Source organism: Drosophila eugracilis, unplaced genomic scaffold (assembly GCF_018153835.1).
Source record: "Drosophila eugracilis isolate 14026-0451.02 unplaced genomic scaffold, ASM1815383v1 contig_649, whole genome shotgun sequence".
Taxonomy (NCBI): Eukaryota; Metazoa; Arthropoda; class Insecta; order Diptera; family Drosophilidae; genus Drosophila; species Drosophila eugracilis.
This window is the reverse complement of record NW_024573535.1, coordinates 1,839,179-1,862,817: the sequence shown is the minus strand read 5'-3', so window position 1 is coordinate 1,862,817 and position 23,639 is coordinate 1,839,179. Positions and strand designations below refer to the sequence as shown.

Sequence of the window (23,639 nt, the reverse complement as noted above, 5' to 3'; positions counted from 1 at the left end):
CCACACAGTTACAGACACACATACACACGCAGACTTTGTAAAAGTATAGTAAAGTGTTGCGAGTGCCTGGCGTTAACCTATAAACAATCACGATAAATATTACGACAACGAAAAGCTGGCAAGAAATCGATGATAACGATCAGCCAAGATTCAATTTTTCAGTTGATTTCAATTATGATTTTCCACATCTATCAATAACGATGACTATTTATGCGTATGTAACTAATTAAGTAGGTCAACCAAATGCATTCGAAGCAATCGATAACTGTACCCAAATGCTATCGCAGGGAAGAAGGATGCAAGGAATCCGATGAGACTGAAAGTCTGAAAGCCAAAGATAGCCCTTTAAATAGCTCTATTGCCGCGTATATGGTGTTCTGTGTAAATATATATATTTTGACAAAATCGAACGCGACTAAAGCCCGAAAGATAACGAAACGAAACACATAAAAGCAAACTTGAAATTGAGCAAACTTGAAAAAATCCTTCTCATGTGGAACAATTATCGCCAAGAACCAAAAACAAAACCCCTCTGTATCTCTCTCTCTCTCTCTCTCTATTTGCCGCTCTCTCCGTCTCTTTCTATTTCTCTATTTATCTCTATATCTCTGAGTCCAGATAGTCCCTGTACCACCTGAAGTCTAGATAAGAAACCTTAACCTTACTTGAAATTCGAAAAAAAAATCAAATAAAATAACCCTATAATTCCAAAACGAAATTTTCTTGATTTCCACACCGCGCACGCCCCGAAATAAGCTTTTGATTTCTGATGATCTTTTGTTCCTGTAACGCCCTCAATTTTTTCACCAGCTCCCCGTTCTTTCTGCTGCCCCGCCCCAATCAAGTAGTTAAAGCCCCTAAAACGACCCTCCTACAATACCAAAAACCAATACCAAAAGAACCCAAAATCCCCAAAAAAAAAAAAAAAAAAACTACAACTTGCACGTGTCTTAAGCCGTAAACTGTACGCAACAACTCAATCAATTGCAGTCTCTTGTGTTCTATAATATGCATACTCGTATCTATATCCATAATGCTACTCGTACTGTACCAAAACTGTATCATTTGTTGTATTGTTTGCCGGATATCCCCGTAGTAACTTGAGCGTAACGTACACGGAAATGTTTCGATCGGCAGATCTCAGCAAGCAAGCAAGCAAGCAGTGATAATACCCAACCATATACGTAACGTATCGTAATCAATCAATATCCAATCAATATCTCGTATTGCGGCATTTGTGGTATTGTATCCGTATTCGTAATATCAAGTGCAAACTACTTTAACTACCAACTAAGCCAGATATATATCAACGCACATATATGCTCGTATACCGCATCTAAAGTAATGGAAATATTCGATTAACCTATTCTAATTTTCCCGTTCAACTTTGCTTTCTGCGTTTTCATTTACTGGCTTCAAGACACTTTTTTATTTGGAGATCTCAAGCATCAATTGTATATCTAAATATATATTATTTCTATAAAAGAAAATATCGATACAACTTTATTTCGATTAGTGTTTCAAGCTCGGGATAATATTGTTGACGATTGTTCAACTTATCGATTAATTAAAAACGTGCGAGAGCGTATATGAGTGTTGATAACTCAACCAAACATAAGTATGTCGCATTGTGTATGTGTATGCTTGTCTGTATGTGTATGTGTATTCAGTTGTACGTATATATCGGTGTAGACGTATATTGAATTATCCTTTTGATTTGTATCCTTTCGTTTCTAACGATCGATCGACTCACCCAGCAATTGCGAGCAAGCGAAATTGTTGTTTGTTTATTTTCAAGTAATCGTAATCGTAAGCCGTTTATTTGTTTGTTTTTTGGGTTTTCTCATTTCGATTACCGATAAGCGATCGATGGATCTGAGCCGAGAAGAAGCAACAACTATCGTATTCTACACCATCTATATATATATCTATATACCTATCTACTCGTACTCAAACTAAATATATCTATAATATACCATACTCAATATACATACATATATACATATATATATCTATATGCATATCTTTACATACATATACCTCTATATATATATATCTATATATCTATCTAAAGGAACAAACAAAATACAAAACCAAAAATAACAATAAATATTACTCGTAATACCAAAAAGTAGTTGTCGTTGTTGATGTTGTTGAAAATGTGCAATTTTAATTGATTGAAAACGCAAAAAAATACCAAAAAAATACAAAAAAAAACAAAAAAAAAGTACCAAAGAAGCCAAATGTAAACGAACGATTTTTTTGTGTCGAATGCCAAAAAAAACTGAAGCTGTATACCAAATAACCATAATCAAGTATAAACAAATATCACAGAAATAGAGAAAAAATACCGGTTCGAAAGCCAAAAAGTATGCAACAGTATGCTTTTTGGGCTGGCATTTTTGAGAACTCTTTGTTTTTGGAACCGTTAGAAGAGTACCACCCACGAAAGACAAAGAAGCAGAAGAGGAGGAAACCCCAGACCTGAACCGAACTACCCCCCACCGACCGATTAACCCACCCACCACCACACCCCCAAAAATATACCAGAAAATACTTAAAAATCGAGAATACCAAATACTCTTCTCCATCTCTCTCTCTCTCTCTCTCTCACTCTCTCTCTCTCTGTCTCTCACTCAAAAATGCTAATTTCAATGTTTTTGTGTGTGTGCGTGTGTTGCGTGCGCTTGTGTGTGTACAATTCAATTGTATTAAATTTGGTTAACTAAAAAGCAATCTATATACGATATATATATATTAACAAAAACCGATAATCCATACCAAAAATAAGAAGAAGAAGAAAATACCAACTGCTAAACGGACAGGCAGCATATATGTTGGCAATCGAGCAATTTCTGTGTAGAAATCAGCAAAGGCGTCGCCTTGTCTCTTTCTCTCTCTCTCTCTCTCTCTCCCGCTCTATATATATATTTATATATATCTCTCTCTCTTTCTCCCACACTATCTCTCTGTCTCTTTCACGCCCACCCACCGAGCGTACACCGCTCAATGTATAATTGTATCTCACTCACTCACTCAGTTTAGAACTATCGAGATTTGTTTTTGTTATCATTTTTGAAATTTCGATAAACGAGAATAAAGAAAAATGATCAACCGAAAGAAAAAGTGCGAAATATTCCCAAAAATAAGTACCAAAAGCGAAAAACCAAAAAAACCAATGCAAACCCCACAGTTGACATGAACATATCTATACCGTATACTACCAATATACCGCATATATACTAACCAAATCGAAAAAAAAAAAATACTATTTACTCCAAGCTAAACTATATATACTATACTCTACTCAAAAATATACCAAACTATCCTATATACTTGTGCAACTTGAGCCACAGAGACAAAAAGCTTTGAAAGAACACACACACACACCACGTAGCAAACACCCAGAGTTGACACCCTTTTTTCGTATTTGATTTCGATACCACTATATAACTGTATGATACTGCCAACACTATATGATATACACCTATGACTACCCATGTACCATACAATAAAAACGTATAAGTTATGAGTAAGCGGCGATCCAACTGAAGAATTTCACTTATTTTGCTGCCGATTGCCCACGCTTGAACTTGTTGTTTGCATTTTGTTGACCAGCCTTGGCAACCCTGGCTGTTACAAATCCCCCGTGAAGCATGCACCTCTACCTCTTTGTCCTATATATCTCTCTGCTCTCTCTCTATCTCTATCTCTATCTCTATCTATCTCACTCTGAAAGAAACTTTTGTACTAAAAAGATGAGCACGTAGAGCTATATACATATTTTCATATTAAGTTTTTCCGCTTTTGTTGTGGCACGTTGAAAATGTTTGATTTGTATATCAGTAAATTGAGTAACTAGCCTTAAAACGAGACCTTAATAGACCCGAGCCCCCGAAGCCCTTTGGACTTGTGTAAATAAGCGCCTAACAGCCGGAGTATGAATTGAAAATCACAAATCGATTACAAATCGTTTGTCCTGTACACCAATGAACACCTCTTATTTAACACTAACTCCAATGGAAACAATCAACTAAAACACCCAACCGTATATACTATACATATACATATATATATATTATATATACATATACATATATTTATAAATATTTACTATAATCCCTTGTATTTGTATCTTGCATAAGTGAAAAGCATCCAGTCTGCCTGCTGACTGAAAAAAAAAAACTGAACATAAAAACTAAAAACCCGATAACTGATACCCAAAATACACAAAACAAACAACACACCACCCCCCTGGAAAAGCCTGTTGTTAGTTTTCACATTTCTAACAATTTTTATTCTTTTAGTTCTCCCTTGAGTTCCCTTGCTGAATTTTTCCCGTGGCCAATTGTTCGTTTAAGTCGCCAATTTAAAGTCAACTCCAATGATGTGTAACCGGGTGGCGGTTTGGGCGGTGCTTGGGGAGGGGGCGTGGCTCACTGATGTGTATCTGTCCTTGTTGTTTGCTTGTTTATTGCCACCAGGCACTTGGCACTTGGAGCTCAGAGCTCTGGAGCTATGAGCCACCAGTACTCAGTACCCAGTACCCTGCTCCTGGAACAGAAAGCTTCAGCTTCTGAAGACTGAGGGAGCTGGCTTCAATTTATTATTGACTGGTTGCAAGAGTTCTTAGACGCATCCTAATGAAGCGTAAGTGGCAAGCACTGCGGCAGGGCCCATAACAATAACAAATACGGGCCAGCAAGTACAAATACAAACGCAAAGCCAGTGCCAGTGCCTCCTTGTTGTAGCAAAAGCTTATTTTTATTGCCCCAAATATATTGCCAATGTTGTTCTAATAGCAGAAACGAGCCAAAGCCACTGAGCTTCCCATTCGCTTCCTGCACGGAGAGAAAGTTCTACTAGCTTTACTTTGGACTTTCTTAAAAGTGAGGTAAAAAGTCCTGAGGTACATTGTAGTTTATATTCTTTTTATAATCATCACAGCTTAGATATCAGAGTAAATGAGAAATGAGAACCAAAAATATACCAAAATACTACATCTTCTTTTCTCTCTGTGCAGCAGCAGTGGCACTAACAGTCGACAGTCAGTGGCAGTTACCAGTAGGCAAAAAGGGGGTTGGGCGCCCTGCGAAAGGGGGCATAAAATTCATTGTTATGGTTACTGGGCATAAGTCAGTCAGCCGGGGTGGAGGAGGAGGAGTCTTCATAGACGCAGTCTTCTGGCCCTCATTTCGTTAATCAGCCCTGAGTAAGTCAGTCCAGCGCACATGATACTTATTACACATGCTACTTGCTACTTGCTACTTGCTACTTACTACTACTTACTTCTTACAGGGGCGGTGAACAGAAGGGGGTGGTGGCTTCTTGGGGGAACAGGGAACAGTCGTTGTACATCCACTTGGGCTGAATTCCATTATAACCCAAGGGTGCACTCGGCCAGATTGGGTTGGTCAAAGGATTCTGGACTCCTTGAGGCGGGGGATCATCGTACAGTGCGTGCCAGGGGTGTATGTCGAGGTTTCAGAGATCTCCAACGAATGTTGGGAATTTCATTTCAAGCAATCAAAGAAAATTACTCACCGGAAGCAGGGGACTTTGATGTAAGACAATGGAGACTCCAGAGCACAGCCCATGTTAATTGAAGCTTACAAATCTAATTACGAGTAGGGGCCAACTATTGGATTGGAAACAACGCAATATATGATGGAAAAATTTCTGAAATATATACGATAATATGGATCGAAGAGGAAAGGTTCTAGCTGCATGGGCCGCACTGTAGCTTACCCCACCCCGGAAAAACCATCCCCTTGGCCTGTTTCTGTTTTATGTGTGCGCGCATTTCCCATTTTCTTTGCTCGTTTCGATTTCGTTACGTAGACACTTTCGCTTTATGGTTTTCCTTACTTTTACTTTTTATTTACGCCTTCCAAAGATCATCGCTCTGTCTCTCTCCACAGCTCACTCTCCCCCCTCCCCCTTTCTCTGAGCCCCAATCTCTATGTCTCTTTCTCTCTCTCTCTCTCTCTGTCTCTCTCTCCCTGTTGCCCTCTCTGTCGTTGATATGAGATGTGTTTTTTTGTATAGTGTGTGTTTGAAAACCCGAGCCCAAAACCCTGGAAAGTGCCAAGAAAAAAGAAAACAGAAAATCTATATGAGAAAGACACCCAGAAATCCAAAAGTAAACGCCTCACTTAAAGATTGACCTCAGCTAATTCAAACGTAAAAACTCTGCCAATTTGGACCCAACATCCCAACAGAACTCACGCCAACCAAACCAAACCAAACCAAACCAAAAATATATCTATACTGTGCCAATTGTGATGAACGTAATGCAAAAATCTGCCTCTGCCTCTCACCAAAATCACCACAAAACTAAAACAGCAAATATATACAATGCGTAATGCAAGATCTTAATGCCAAACCAAATGTTAAGCAATTAAGCAATTTCCAAAAAGACAGCAAAACAAGCTAAAAGTGAAACACGCCAAAAGCACAGGACACGAACAAACACCAAGTCACGATCACGATCACGAGCTCACCAAAGTCACGTTTCACCAAAAGTCACCAAAGTCACGAATCAGCATCTAATTAGCAAATGCCGAAAATAAGCTCACACACGCCAGCACACTATGAAAGCCAGTAATCCCGATTTAACTCCCAAGAAATCCCGATAATATCCTGGAAATCTCTGAGGCATTCAAAACTCTTTTTTATATGCCGAAAAGTAGGCAATCTATTTGTAGTTTTTGAGTCTTAGAAGTTCATTTCTTATTAAAAAAACTTAATATATTTTTGAAAATTAAGACATGATATGAACTTAATTAAACATTTTTAGTTCGTTTTGTTAAATTCGGAATAAAATGTAAACATTTTGTAGTTCTCATAGTACTCCAAATTAGTTTAATAATAAATCCTATTATTATTGATATTATCGGAAACTTTCTCTTTCTAATATTTTAATAACTCTTTGTACCTGTTATACTTTCGAATAATGTATATCGAGCACGGAGATTTCCGGACTTCCTGAAAACTAAATTAGTTTCCCAAACTCACGCTCTATCTCTGTCTCACGAATCACGCCGCTCTATCTCTCTCTGTCACGTTACTCTCACAATCACTCTGTCTCTATCCGAAAGCCCGAACCCCCTCTCTATCTCTCTCTACTCACTTTGGAATGGCCAATTAAATCGCCGTCGGCTGCCAAAACTGAAGACCCACAAATTTCTCTCTCTGTATCTGTAAATGCATAAGTACACTGAAACTAAATCGAAGTTAAATTAAATGCCAACAACTAAAGCAAAAGAAATTGAACTAAAATAAACCTATATAAACCTACTCACTATCTATCTCTCTCGATCACTCAATCACGGATTCACTTACTCACCAAAAACAAACTCTGTCTCTCTCTCTCTCTCACGCAATCTCACGACCCCACCCAAAAACAAAAAAAAAATGTATGAAAATGCAAGAAAAAAAAGAAAGAAAATCAAACGAAAAGCAAGCGCTACCCAAAGCAAAACCAAAACCAAACCAAAACAGAATAAAGCAACTACAAGATAATAAACCACACTCTCTATATTTATAAACATGTATGTATCTCTGTCAGCCTTAAGTATCGTATCGTATATATTTAACAAGAAAGTAAACCGAAACCAGCAAAGAAATAAACCGCAACCAACAAACAAGTCCAAACTACAAACTCCAAACTCCAAACTCCAAACTACAAACTCGAAACTCGAAACTCGAAACCAAAAACTCCAAACTACAAGATACAAATGCCAGACTCCACAGCAACAATAACCAGTAAAACAACAACAGCAACCACAGAGATCCAACAGAAACAAAGCAAACTATATCCGAACCATATCAATATCTTTATATAACTAATAGCTAGATGTATGCTCTCAGCCCCAGATGTAATTGACCTCGTTGCGATTTTGTGTTTCAAAATTAACCAGAGCGAAGTATACAAGACCTAAAAACCCAAAACTTGTTATAACTAAATTGAAATTGTAAAGCTAAATGAAAAAAAAGAAGAAATGGTAGAGCTAAATAAAGAAAATATCTGAAAGTAAGCCTAGGCCCAGGTGGAAGACAACCTCTATCTGGGCTGCTAAAATATAATTTAAAATATAAAATATAAAATCAGAACTTACGTATTTAAGCATAGAACCCAGCTTTGCGCGCTATCTGTCTCTCTATCTTTGCCACACACACACACACTGTCTCTTTCACTCTCTCAGTTAATATATACGCCTATATATATAATATATGTATCTCTCTCGCTCTCTATGTCTATTTGTCTCACTCTAACTTGTGTATTGTGTTTGATTTTACCTAAAAACTAGATTAAACGTAATCCGATTTTTAACCATCTTATATAAGCAGTTCTCGTACATTTTCGCCACATTCAATTCAATTCAATTCAATTCAATTCAACTCAATTCAATTCAATTTCAAACTCAACTCACCTAGATTTCTCACCACGTATTAATACTTTAATTCAATTAACATTCAACTACTTATATATTCAATTTGTTTCTATATTGTACTCACTCTCACTCGATCTCACTCTATCTCTGTTTCGCTCGCTCTCGCGTTCTCAACTTCACCACTCTAACACACCACCACCAAAGACACCACTAAACCACTAAGCCACCCAACCACCCAGATCACAGATCACAGATCACAGGTCACAGATCACAACTCACCACCAAGTGGCACCACTGATCACTGATCGATCACTAATCACTACTGGTCACTGATCACAGCAGTATTCAGTATTCACCTCTTAAAGTATGTCTCTCACCACAGCTCAGCTCACGAAACTCACCTCGCTAAAGCCGCCACAAACGAACCACCACTCCAAATTTCAATTCAACTAAAACCACTGAACTTAAACCACTCACTTAACCACTCAGCCAATCAGTCTGCATTCCAAATCGATTCTAAATCAAATCAATTCTGAACCAAGCCATTATCGAAATTTCACAGGTCTCTCTCCCTCTTAACTCTGTGTTTTCTTTTGATTTCTCAGCCATAACTAGTCAGACAGTCAGTCAGTCAGTCAGTCGAGCGATTACATTTTGATAAATATCGATTAAGTGGTCATCGTTAAATCCGTCTATCAGTCGAAACAATTCCAATTCGATAACAAAATCTGCAGCGTACATTGATTGGCTTAAGTAAAAATTCCAACATGCCGGCCAATTGGTCAATATTTCCTTCTCCGAAAGAAGTCCTCATCTCTAACGATCTGTAAATTATATGCAAAATCCGCCTCAAATGCAAAATGCAAAATGCAAAACAAAAAAGAAACCCGAAAATTTGCATTCCCAGCAGTTCAATCACTTTTCGTTTTTCTCACACCTCTCTCTCTCTCGCTCTCTCTTTATCTCTTTCTATCTCTTGCTCATACACATAAAACTTAGTTTTTAGTTTCCTTGAGTTTTGTTTTGAAACCAGAAAAGAAAGGAATGTTAAAGCTAGCTGAGGAAGTCGAAACAATTGCTGTGACACCTTACTATACTTACCTGCCATAAGAAAAACAAAAGCCAAACCGAAATGAATTCGAGAATTCTTCCAAAAGCAAATTGTATTTATTTCGCATTAATCTTAAAACTCCCGACTTCGCCTGCAACTTGAACGATATGTGTACTAAATATAATATATTGGTGATGCAAAAGATATTCTCAGATCATATATAGCTTCAGGTTGCAGACGGAGGGGAAGCCCTCTATTTATCGATAAGTGAGTTAGCTAATTGTAAGGCCCCCTGAAAGCGGAAATGAAATTACTTATGAATGTACATAACCAGATATATAACCCCATATGATAAAGCACCCGAGAGCAGTCCTCTCGTTTTCATTCAGAACAGACATATAGCAAACGTTTTGCGTTCCAGAGATTTCTCTCATCATCCGTTTTCGTTTAACTATTTTGGGTTACCTTTTGCGTTTCGACTTATGTAACTTAAACATCTGCCAAGACATCCAATAATAATGCTCTCTCTCTTCGTCCCCACCGAAAAAACAACCAACATCTTTGAAACAACCAACCACCCAATAAATCACACACAAAACACGATTACTTCCGCGATAACGCATCGATAACGGACAACAGGTGTCTCATGTTAAAATCGATTCACCTGTTTTTCGCCTGCACACCAACGCAACGGTTATATTACTGATCACATTCTCGATTGCTGTGACGACGCGGCAGTACGTAGGAAATCCCATAGACTGTGTACATACAAGGTGAGCGATCGCGAAAGCGCAAATCGATAACTTTACCCGATTAATGCCGCTCTCTTTCGATTGCAGAGACATTCCCGAAGATGTTCTCAACACATATTGTTGGATACACTCAACGTATACAGTGGTCGACGCGTTTATGAAGAAGCAAGGTTCCGAGGTGCCTTTTCCCGGAGTTCACAATTCACAGGGCCGCGGGCCTCTAACAATAAAGCACACAAAATATTATCAATGGGTAGCGTTTACACTATTTTTTCAGGTAAGTCACTTTGAGAACCTAAACGGCTTTTATAAAAAGCTTTATCCTTTGGTAAAGGAACTGTCTAAAGGTTGGGGAAAGCTTTCCGTGGGCAGGCAACTTTGGGAAGTTCATCGCATCCACCTCCGCTTTTATCCACCTAACAAGTTTCACAACTTCGGGAAACTTTTGCGAAGCTTTTGAAATAAATTTATTTATAAATCCTTAACTAAGGACCAACGGAAACTTTGTTTGCTGTTTATGTTTACTTCATGGTTTTAATTTAACAAATGTCTCGTGAAACCTAAAAATATGTTCAAAATTATTTTTTAACATTATGTTTCAAACTTGCAAAGACTTGAAAAACTTGCGAGATGCTTTTGGACTTCCTGAGAAAGTCTTAGAAACGCTTTAAGCTTTGAAGCAAAGCAAAAGTTGTCTTAATCTTTCAACAGAAACTTCCTTTTGTATTTCAACTGCCAAAATATTAATTTTAATATTTAAAACACCTCCACATCCCATTTCGAAAGCTCAAATTAACATTGATTTTCGAAATAAATTATCTTATAAAAAAATTAAAATAGATAAGAATTATTGTTTCTTCATGATAAGGCAAGCTTTTAAAATATAAAGCAAAGGCAAAGAGGTAACTCATAAGGCTCAGACCCTAATATCAAATCCCAAAATACTATTAATCCCTCTTAGTTGGCTTTTTGGCATGAAACGCAAGAAGAACCCCGTCTAGCCGATCCCTGGGGAAAAGTGGAAATGGTTGTCACCGCCGCAGCACCAACAATCAGCCACGTCAACTGCCAACTGGCAACAATGACCTTTCGCACTTTTCGAGGCGTTGTCCCCTTTGTTTCACTGTAACTCCGTAGAATCGAGTATATGATGCATTAATGCGGCACAGACGCTGCAGTTGCCCCTGCCCCTGCCCCTGCCCGTGTTGCATGTTGCTGTTGCTGCGGGGCAGCGATGCTGCCACTGCTACTGCACCGGAAAAAGATGCAAGAACTATTTTGGGACGCTTCGCTTTCTCCAGTTTTTCCAGCTCTGTGCGCTCTGTTATTATATTTTGTCTGCGCTATTTTTGTTAAAAACGAAAAAAAAAAACAACTCAGAATGCAATCGCTTGACCCCGTTTAAACCCGAACCTATGGGCGGGGCCATGTATTTTCCATCCAATTTTCCGAACTCTTCCCAATACGAGAACGCGAACGTCTTTTATCAATTTTATGCGCAGTGTGCTTGATATTTCCATTAATTTTATTTATTTACGCCACCGTCCCGCTGGGCGAGAGGGTGCTGAAAAAATTATAATTTATGTGGCGAGTGTGGTCCAGGGGGGAGGTGCACCCCTGATCCCCACCTGCCGCCCCCGGGGGAATACCCAAATAAAACAAAAAAGTAAAAAAAAAAACATAACAAGCGATTTATACGAGAGCTCGTTAAAGCGCTTTTGATATCCAATCCAATCCCATCCAACAAATCATATTTCTCTCCGATCGCAACAAGAACTGACGCAACCATTTGACATCGCTCATAAAATCCTCGTGTGCGGTTCCCTGTCGATCATAAAATCATAATGATAAAGCTATAGTGCTATCGGGGGAGGTGTCGAAAGGGGGTCCCAGGGGGGGCGGCGGTTCGCCAACAAACCATCGGGCAGTCCATCAAAGTGTTTGTCGGAAACGAGAAACTACATGAAAGTGGACGGGGAAACGGCTCCCCAGATCTTTATCTGCCCAATAACCACGAGTTTTATGGGATCACAGTTCCCTTGTATCTGGCCAAAGGAACAACTTAATTTGCTTGCTTTTATTTTTTAATTTTCTCTCAGGAAAGAAATGTGTGTCTTGCCCAGAAAAGTGAACAGAATGAATATCTTAGCCCTCAGAGAGAAATGAAAAAACAGTTGCTACTCCAAGAAAATGCAAAAAAGGGCATTTTTTTTTTAAAAGAACCTTCAGAGATGTAATAATGAATCAAAGGCAGCAATAAATGCTTTCAGCACATACTGCTTAGCACAGAGAAATTACTTTCGTTAGGCCCTTAATTCTGCAATAACCTCTAACAACGAACGACACCTCTCAAGTCCAAGCGATAATTAACATGTTTTTTGCGGCGGGGCTCCTCCCTTTGATTTTAATGCATCATTTGGCGCTGGGCCCAATGGCGGGAAATCGGAAAAGTACCCATGCATTTCCCATCCGGGTAATGTTTTTCGGGTGCATTAATGAGGCAAGGCAAGGCTTTTTCCGGACATTGTCTACGCCGCTTCAATGTCTGCCAGAATCCCCGGAAAACCAGGGCCAAAAAAAAACATCGCCTAATGGCCGAATTATGCAGCGGGATCCGCCATTGTCTCAAGACGAAGACATTTTCGGGTCTGAGTATGCTAGGCGACTCACGTAGTGCCTCAAACCAATTGAATTTTGATGGCCAGCCTCCAGTTGCCATTCTCAATTTTGAGGCACTTCCTCCGGCCGACTCACACCCATTTTTGTGGCGACTGCGGCAGCTGCCGAGATTCAGATACAAATACGGAACGGGATTCAGATACAGCTACAGTCGAGGGCGAACTAATAGGATCGATGGGGAGTTTAATTTGTATGTAAAATGGTTTGGAAATGAAGCTTTCAAATTAAGAATATTAAGGGTAAGCTTCTGAGAAAGGAGTTTTGGAAAAGTGCTTTAGAACATAGAAATGTGGCTAATATTTAGATATTTGATTTGGTTGCCCTATTATTGTGACCAGCAGTGTGCCAAGGCAGCTGGTCGCACTGGGACAACTTAATCAAATCGGCCAGCGGATATGTCAGACAGTTTTTATGCCCACCACTCCAGCTGTGCTCGTCCTCATAAAACTCCAATTGATATGCCCCGCATGATGTCTAGGCGCAGGAATCAAAATACGCATAAATCCCGGCTCTGGCTCTCGCCACGTCACATGTCCTGCCACAGGACAAAGGGCTCCGGCCGCCTGATTGCAGCAATAATGAGCGGAAATCACAACAATGCAGAGCGGAAACCCTTCACTCGTGCACTGCGAGAAATAAAATATATATATTTTTGATTTCTTAAAATGTTTCAAAAATAAACAGAAAATTCATGCAGTCGCCCGTGCCTGACAGGAGGACAAATTTAAGAAGAATTATACGGAAATCAAGAAATTATGAGTCAAATTCCAAAGAAACGTGAAACAGTTCATAATTTATATAAAAAATCAAGAGATTCATAAGCACTTTAGAAGTCTCTATAGTTTCTCTGAGTGTACTTTTTGCACTTCCTCTTCCCCAAGGAGTTTGCAGCTCCAAGTCAGACGACGACTCCTTGTGACGTCGCTTCAAATCATTGGATATCGGGTCTTCGTAGGGTTGTCGCTGTCGTTTTCGTTGTCACTCGCAGTCTGCTTTCTCCTTTCTCCACACTCCTTTCTCCGTTCTCTGTCCCGCCTCTTTATCCGCCTCGTTGTCGCTTTCGTTGTCATTCGCGAGCGTGCGAGAAATAAATACGAATATGTAAATAGTTTGCCCAAATGCACAGTGGTTCGAAATGATTCGTTTTTAGAAGGAAAAACCATAAGAAAAACTTTGGTTTAGGAATTGGAAGTTTGTATAAAAGCTTATTTAATTACTAGTAATGGGTAATTTAATTGCCTAAATGGCTACAGAAATGAATCTTCTTCCATCTGAAATAACATTAATACATGCTTAAAGCGTTACGAGTCGGCTTTCTTTTAAGCGAAGTGGGTTTCCTAGGATTGATCACATTAAAATATTTCAAATAAAAGAATCTTTATTGATACAAAAGAAAGTAACAGATATCATTTTTTGAAAGAATAAGGTTGTTACTTACACTCTTAAGTTTAAATACTAAAAATATGCAAAATCTAACAATTTATTTACACGAGTTTTGGGAATATTTTGACCCACCATCCTTAGCCAAGTTTCGCTGCCATTCGGACTTCTAACTCGAAGAAGGGATAGGGATTTATTTAGACGGTGGAAGGGTGTCTTTAGGCCTTTTGTTTTAGGCTTTTGGGCCTGGCCACAGATTGTTGCAACTACCATTGTTGTTTATGGCCGGCGAGTGCAGCTCCTGGTTTTCTCTAAACCCCACCCCCTCGTATTTTCCGCCCCAGTTTCCCCCCACCCGCGACCGCTTTTCCTCCGCCGGAAGTGTGCGTGTCTCGCGAGCAGAGAACGTGTTGCTGCCGCCCAAAAATTGTTGGCAGCGCAGAGATCTGCTCTCTGCATTTGGCCCGCTCTCTCTTTCTGGCTTTTCCTCTCTCCATCTCTCTGGCCGTCAGCTGTGGCCAGGCCATATTCCGAGTGGCTTTTCTTGGCCAATGCCCGCCAGTGTCTGTTGCGTTGGCAAAGTGAACGCGCGCGTCTTTTCCTGCTCCTGCTGCTCCAAAGTCTGCTCCAACAGTCTCTCCGCCCGAACTGATCTCGAGGAAAACCCCTGACGAAAGAAACCTAAATCCGGGAAAACTCCATTTTCCGATAATTCTTTTTTTTTCTGTAACTGCAAAATCCATCGAAGTTGTTTTTTGTTTTTTAACCAGTGAACGATCGAAAAATGTGAGGTGCCCAGGTCACCCGATTGAAACGTCGACCATGTCGGACACGTGACCCGCGCTTGTCCCGCGCGATAATACCGATAACAAACGCCGATTAAGCCGACTAAGCCGATAACTCCGATAACTAAAGCCAGGCAGCAAGTGTGAGATTTCGAAACGAACCGAAAAACCGTGCAAACAAAAACCCAGAGTTTTCTATATTTTCACAACACCCACGAAAGATCATTGACTGCATTGCGGGTTCATAACATACGAGTATTGTAGGAAGCCACATGCCCGCAGAATCAGAATTTATATTTATATAGACACGTATATATAGTATTGTAGGGGCTGTGTGCAGGCCACCGCTTGATCATAATTAACTCTTACAAAGTAAATAAACCAACTGCGAATTCGGGGGCCATGTGTTGCCCCCGAAACCGAAAACCGAAAACCGAAAACCGAAAACTGAAAACCAAAAACCAAAAACCAAAAACCAAAAAGCCAAAAAGCCAAAAACCGAAAACCAACAGGCGATCCGCAAATTTTTACAATTAACATTCGACACGATTGTCCAAAAACCCAAAAGCAAAATAGAAAAAAAAACACAAAATTTGTAGTTTCCATTTTATTTTTATATTTTATGCGAGTTTGTTGTTGTCCCATATCATTCACACATTGTTGGGTATGAAATATTAAGTTTTGGCCCGTTGTTTATTTTAGTAACTTTTGCTTTTGTTTAATTGAGTATTTAGTCAGCAGCAGGAGATTGATTCATGCCACAAAAATGAATGGGAAAGAGCCAGTGAGTTGTGGGCTGTAGGGTTCTATTACGAGAGCATTGCTCTTGAACGGCGATTGGTTTGTTATTTCTTTTTGAGAGTTTTTCAAGTTAATTTACGATCTTAAAAGAAAAGAATATACGAGTTTGACCAGTAGCAAAATCAATTCAAAAAAGGGTGGGTAAAGTTACAGTTTTTTAAAAATACTTGTTAAAATTTAAAATATTTTCTAAAATATATAACAGTAATCAACTTTGAGATGTTCGCTAAAACCTAGAAATCATTTCATCCGATAATAATTTTTTCAATTTATCTCGTATTGCCCAATCAATATTTCACTGATCTATGCAGACGTTTTGTAAGAAATCTGAAGAAATATAAAAGCCCCGGATTTTTGATAAGTCAAATAAATATAGTCGCATTGAGGGAAATGGTGTTGGGCAAGCATAAGCCAGGGATTTTCATGTTTGGCCCACTGAAAGTCACTTTGAGTCGCCATCAGCTGCCTGGAAATGTATCAATAATTATGAAATGGTCCCTCGAATCGAACTTCTTGGCCATCTTCGCCGTATTGACTCTGAAAACATTGAAATCAAATCGATTCTGTTGCGGACTCTGACTCTGATGCCCGCCGACTTCAAAGTGTGCTGGCCGCTTTTGATCGGGGGAAAATGTGTTTTTGTTAGCATTCTCCGCTGGCTGCATTCGAAAGTGAACTCAACTCGAGCCGATCGGCTGTTGTTCAATTTTACGAGTACTGTATCCCGGCGGAAAGTGTTCTTTTATTTCCCATTTCGTTTGTGTCTTTGTTATTGGTCGAGGGAAATTCCCAATTAGTCACCTCCGCCGATTCTCGGAATGCCGTGCCTCATTTTCATATTTTGTCCACATTATAATAATGGCCAAGCGCTGCGCTACGGGGGGAAAAACAGATGAAAAGTCTCGGGTTCTTGGGTAGTCCCTGGTCCCTGAGTTCCATTTTCGATCCCCCCTCATTAGCTTTGCAGCATTTCTGGCATATTTCACAATGCCGAGCAACGAAATAGTTTCGTTGAAATGTCAAGTGCAGGCAGGAAGCCCAACCAGGTCGATGGGGAGATCTCTGTTGTGTGTTTTATAAACAAATCGGGGATCGGCCTGAACTCTGCTGGATTACGAAATAGATTAACGATGCTCTCGCCTTGGGCTATATCCCCCGATCCAGTCCGCCGCGGATTCTTTGCCTGCCGCTGGTCAGCCTTCGCCTTTGACTTTGCTGGGCCACGTGTGCGTATACGCAATTTTCACGGTGTGTGCGTGGACTTTTCGTGGATTTTTCTCTTTTATGTACACAGAAAGAAAATAAACAGTAAATTATATAGAAGAAATATTAATAAAGCATTCCTCTTGATAGCTCAGATTCTTCAATATATGAATTAAAATAACATTCCTGTAAAAATTCGAACATAAAATTTCATAAAATTCATTTTAGCCAGCAAGAGCATTGCTTCAAGTTTATTGCTTAAATTAACTATAAAAAATCAAATTCCTTTTACAATTCATCGAAGACTGGAAGATCTAAGAAGTTAGTTTAGTTTTTCTGTGTACTCAAATTTATTTTTTCGCTTTCAGTTTTTTGCTATCGCTGGTGTTTTGATTTTATTATCGGCAACTCGGCGGGAAAGTTTGTTTATAAACATTGCAATTTTAAAATTTACAGTTCATTTGGAAACTGTTGTGTTCTCCCATCTTTTGGACTTCCATTTTCCCCCTGCGTCAGTCAGCATAAGTTTATTAACATATGCGAAGGAGGGGGTGATGCCACATTTTATTTATATGCTCGTCGGCGCGTTTTTTATTTGTTTTGTTTCTTTGCGCAATTTTCAATGCTATCTAAGCATAAAAAATAAATATCCAAGCAGCAGGAAAGCTCAAATGCTTGCCCACCACTCGATTCCCATACATTTCAGTTATGAACTCGTTGATTAGACTTTACCTTAGTATTTCATTAAAGATAATATAAGGCAGGAATGTACCTAATACCTATCGATAAACCCAAAAATGCTTGCTTGCTGTGGACCCTTGTGAAAGTATAGAAAAACGACGCGAAAATATTAAAAAAATATATATATTTACCCTCCGTGAGCAGAAGCCAGCTAGCTAATAAGACAAAACTCAAACAAAAATCACAAAAACCTAAGAAAAAGTGCCAATGTGAGACAGAGGGGGTTAAGGATTGCGGAGAGCGGAGGAACGGACCCGAAGATGCCCAGCTCTGTGACAGTCAGACCCACAACAACGAACACATCGCAACCCGAGGAATTGAAAAGCCATCAGCATCACCTGCACCACCCGCACCACCGGAACCACCAGCAGCCGCGCTTCCGGTTCCGGTTTGAGTCCAGATTAGCCGATGCGCCGATAATGGGCCTGCCGCGCAAAAGAAAGCACAGCCAGGAATCGGGAGCACAATCGGTCGATAGACACACGATACTCTGATATTCTGATACTCGAGAACTATCGATAATCAATCCAAGCCAATCGATAACAACACACAACAACAAAAAAACAATACAGAGCAAGAAAAGCAAGAAGAGAGGCCGAAGAGAATCATCGCCGATCTTGCCAGCTTTCGCTGACGACAAACCATGTTAGATATATTTCGTGGATTGAAAAACCTTGTAAAGGTCAGTCACGTTAAAACCGATTCGATAGTATTCCGCCTGCACTACTCAATAACTGTGATGATTCTGATGTCATTCTCGCTAATTATAACCACACGCCAGTACGTGGGCAATCCGATCGATTGTGTGCACACCAAAGATATTCCAGAGGATGTGCTGAACACGTACTGCTGGATCCAGTCCACCTACACGCTCAAGAGCCTCTTCCTCAAGAAGCAGGGCGTGTCGGTACCCTATCCGGGCATCGGCAACTCCGACGGCGATCCGGCGGACAAGAAGCACTACAAGTACTACCAGTGGGTCTGCTTCTGCCTCTTCTTTCAGGTATACTAAGGTTGTGTCTGAGGACTGTATGAATCATTTGCAATTTATTTAGCCTGACTATCGATAATCCTATCCTAAAGATAGCCAAATCGGTAACAAACGGTTTTAACTAATACAAAAGTAGAAATTCGATAACAATTCGGTAACAAAGATATCTCAACAACCCCTCATTCAAATGATAAACTAGCTAAACGATTAGAGGACATCAATCTCATCTTTCCTATTTAATGGCCAACAAATTAAAAATCGATGCCATAACTCAGACCCTCAAGGGGCTACGCCTGCGCAGCGAATAATCCCGAAAAAGACGACCCAGAAATCGGCCATAGATCAGTTGATCGTTATGTTTGGGGGCGTTGAATGATTTGATGGATTAAGTAATTAAGCGATTTCTCGCCGACTGAGCGTCCCATTGAGATACATCGCTCGCTATACATACTTTTCAATTTCCAAATATTTGTTCCATTTCTTTTCTTTTTTTTTTGGTTTTTTGTTTTGCGGTTTTGGCCTTTTGTGAGCCAAATGAAAATGTTTAAGTATTTCGTGTGTGCTCCGTTTTGTTATTGTTGCTGCTGATTGGACTGGCCTTGTATCGCTCTGCGAGTATCTCAAAGATAGTTCGAGCTGTGACGTAGGCGATGCCCAACAGAGAGACGGGGCTGCTGGGCGGGAGAGAGCGGGCGCTAGAGACAGCTAGTGATTGATCGGCAATCGATGGGATCAAAAAGTGAGCTGGGGCGCTAAGAACAAATTTCAGTTCGGTGGGAAAGCACAGAAAGTGGAGGGAATATATGCAGGGACTGGAAAATAGTTTTTCATCTTATTTTTAAATGGGATTTGGATTTATTTCTATAAGCTATCAGAGGAATTTTAGTTAATACTGGCTATAAAGGTGATATATATGTTATATGAACTATAAAAAGTTATCAACATCAACCTTATTCTTACAGAATTCCACATATTATCTTAGATAAATAGTTATCTGATGGAATATGAAAGCTTTTTTATGCGATATAGGGACTAAGCTTGACTTAGTACCTTATGCCTGGCAAAAACCTAAACGAACTGTGTACCTTAGATTAATTCGTATCGTTTTCAAGTGAATTTACCCTTCGACAACGTTCTTCCCCTATAATCTAGATTTATAATTTCTTTGCTGGGCTCATCTATAGTTTCCCCTCGAGCTACCCACTCTCCCCGCCTCATTCTCCGCCACCTGATCTATCCCCAAACTGTCATCGCTAATTGCTGGCACCGCTTAAAGGAGATTGATTGTGTCATGGATGCCATTTCGCCCCCCTCGACTAGCACACCCCTGGCCAAATCGGTGACGTCGCCGCCCATATGGCGTACATAGGTATACGAGTATATATAGATCGAGTCGCATATAAATATAGAGAGACGTTTGCTGGTTGGTGCGACGATTACACAATATATCTTCCCGCTAACAATGTACAAATATTAAATGTATATTTTTATCACACTCTTTGGGGGCGGGGCGAGCGGAGGGGCCTTTCTCGGTTAGTGTCACAGAGCGATTATAGAGACGTTCTAGTCACCCAAATTCCTATAAATACATTTATCATGGTATTCTCCCTGCTTAATGACGCGTAGACGCGTTTCTATAATTTACACTTTCCCCCAATTTTCGTTGCACGATTTATTAATAACAGAAAACAAAACGAGAAACAAAAAATAATGCCGGCAATCGTGGATCATTGATTTCCGAGAGCGTGGCGTGATGGGCGGGCGACGGTGCGGGGTATTTACTGCCTCACGGACAAAACTAACGAATATCCTATCCGGCTAGTCGAGGTCACCCGGTTTTCGTGAGGTGGAAAATACATTCTCTTCGAACTGGTCAACAGCACCTGGCCCAATTATCATAAATTCTCGGTTATTATGGATCAACTGTAGAGATCTAATGGATGGATCAGTCATTAACTTGGACAATGCAGCCATAAAAATTAAAAGACCTGCAGCCATCAATTTCCATTCAATCGATCCGGTCTCTCCCTCTGATATGTCAAAAATTGGCATTTCTTCTTCTACGCCACTATGCCGCCTCCGGCCCCGACTTTCCCGCTTTTCCACCCATATTTCTGTGCCCGGCATGTCTAGATATTTATTGAAAAGGCGCAGACAAACATAAAAGTGAAATAATATTTCTGGCCAGATGCCAGGGAATTGCTGAAACAAAAAGCCATGGATATGCCAGTGGGACTAGGCAAAGGGAATCGGGAATCGAGAATTGGGATCTGGGAGACGGTTACTGAGAGCTGGGAACATGGCAGCATAGGGAACATGGCCAAAGGTTCTTGGGGAGGGAACTGTTTATATTTGACTTATGCGCGTGTATTTTTGGCCTCCCCTTCGGTTTTTAGAAAAATCTAAGGAAGGGGCCGTCGCCTGGGGGAGTGACAGATCGGATCAGATGGGATCAGCCACTTCCTAGGTGATTCCTTCCCTGCACAGTGGGTGCATCCTTGGGAAATATCTATCTCTAGATTGAGATTTAGCATTAGGCTTTATTTATCCTTGTTTCAGTAACTAACTAGGAACTTGCCACATCTTCGTTATCTAAAAACATTCGATATGAAATAGAGATTTCGTCACTGGATATCTTTTCAGCCCTTCCAAAAATCCATATTGTATGTTATTATCTGCCGACAACCTTAAGAAACTGTGTTCTTTGCCTCATAAAATCCCAGATATTCTACCACTGTGCCTGGAGTCTGCAGACCGAGGGAAGAATTCTTCGGAGACGTCTCTTTTGCCCTCTGCCTTTCGCTTTGATTGTTGCTTCTGGTGCAGTTGCATTTACACGATGCTTTTGCAATTTGAACGCTTGCCAAATTGCTTTCCACACACGCACAGAGGGGAAGCGGAAAACCGGGAAAGCGGGTGGAAATTGGGGAGAGGCCACCCTTCTTTTCTCTTCCTCATTTGGCCTGTCGTCGGGGAAATGCAATCGGCGATTGTATACACAAAAGGGCATGCTGAGATGATGGAGGCCAAAGCAAATCAAACGCATCATTTGACTTCCGGCAGGGCGTGGCAACAGACCTCTCCCTAATAGCAACAGTTCCGCTCAGAATACTAGCAGCTAATCACACAAAATTCTTTACAGAAATGAATTTGTATACTGTTAGGGAAAGGGTACTTTCTCTCTCAGGTTTCGCAAAGAAAAGCATAAGCTTTCATTTTGCTAATAAGTTGCCCCTATACGACTAACCGCATCTGTGCACAGCGATTGCCGTCATGAGCGGATAGAATGCGCTGCAGATGTTTCTTGGGCCAATTACAACCAAATGCCAACGACAATGGCGAATAGTTTGGAGCTGCAGGCCCCGGAGGCCAGAAAGTGAAAAGCCAAAGAGAATGGAAAGATCGCATAAATGCAAATCTGGGAGGCACGATCGTCAGCGCGTGTGGTGAAATATTCGAGAGTGGAAATTCGCTGGCCAAGATTGACGGACAGCCGCCAGTCGGGCGCCCACTAAACAAACTGAACTCTCACCTCAAAAGACGCAAGACATGGGGATTACCACCTGCCAGGGACTCAGACTCAAGAATCAAGATCACGATGATGGGGCGACATTGTCATGTGCCAAAGCAAACACACCGTACACAATTTGCACAACTCGCCCAATCCCCAGCTGTCTGAAGATGGCCGAATCCCCGGCTAATTTACGATACAAGTTATTATTAATTTGTCATCGGGTCGGGCATTAAAATCCCCCGACAAAAGAAAATACAGACGGACTTATAACGAGCAGGAATGCTGGGGACGGCATTGATACCCTGTACTCTTGGGTTTTTTAAAAGTTTGTTCATTTGGCTTTCAGTGGTATTGTGGAAATTGGTGGGTTAAACTATTCTTGGAAAGAGTTTGTAGTGGGAAATCGGGGATATTATCTGTGATTTCAGTTTTTGCACGAAGGCCACGATTTAAATGATTATAGAAACTAAAGTTTGCAAAAAACATAGAAAAGTATCGTAGAGTATGCAGATGGATGATCAGACCTCCGAACTCGAAATATAACATTTGCATACTTATTGACAATTCAGAAGTCATTTAGGCTATATCGTTTCTTCCGTACATTCAATATACCCTCCTGGCTAACCAATTAATGGGTACAATTAAGCAAGAATTCGTGTCTGCCTGTCTGTCTTTCGGATCGGCCGATATTGTGCTAGGTAAACCCGGCGGTTAGACTGCCCCTAATGGCTCATGGCTAATTGACAAGGGCCGAGACGAAGAAATGGAATGGAATGGATTGGAATTAGCAAAGACAATTATGTCGCTGGGGGAAGGTCAGTCACTAATGCCTATGGCTATGCGGTCCATATGCTATATGGCATTGTTCTCGGCTGGAATCGGGGGTCGGTCCACGATCCACAATCTACAATCTAACAAACAGCTGGCGAATGTCACTTGTCAGGGGTATTTTTCTCGCTTCTCGCTTTTACGACAGTTCCAATGCGACATCACGCCCACACGGAACTCACCTTTGCAGATCTCTATAAATACATATACTATATACCCGCCTTTCTCCGCTCTCTACTCTTGCTTTTTGCAGGCAATCTTATTTTATACACCAAGATGGCTGTGGAAATCTTGGGAGGGTGGCAAGATTCATGCGCTCATCATGGACTTAGACATAGGCATTTGTTCCGAAGCCGAGAAAAAACAAAAAAAGAAATTACTTTTAGATTATTTGTGGGAAAATTTAAGGTAAGTACGCCCTAAATATCGATCACAAGCTCTGCAAATGGCCAACATCTTAGAAAGATTCCACTTTTGCCACCTCAACGTAAACGATTAAATTTGTAAAAGAAAACATA

General features: G+C 40.4%; 1 protein-coding gene across 4 annotated transcripts in view; it reads left to right on the top strand.

The window, feature by feature from the left end:
* The window catches only part of LOC108109670 (innexin shaking-B), a 147,670-nt gene that overhangs the window by 116,366 nt on the left and 7,665 nt on the right, over nucleotides 1-23,639 (top strand). For 3 of the 4 annotated variants that reach the window (XM_017218252.2, XM_017218249.2, XM_017218250.2), the window contains 3 exons: nucleotides 10,087-10,220; nucleotides 10,287-10,476; nucleotides 23,375-23,529. In XM_017218252.2, the coding sequence (XP_017073741.1) occupies nucleotides 10,087-10,220; nucleotides 10,287-10,476; nucleotides 23,375-23,529 (479 nt within the window). Of the gene's footprint in view, nucleotides 1-10,086; nucleotides 10,221-10,286; nucleotides 10,477-14,817; nucleotides 15,187-17,932; nucleotides 18,792-23,374; nucleotides 23,530-23,639 lie in introns of those variants that run through there. The other variant, XM_017218253.2, reaches the window with a different exon arrangement.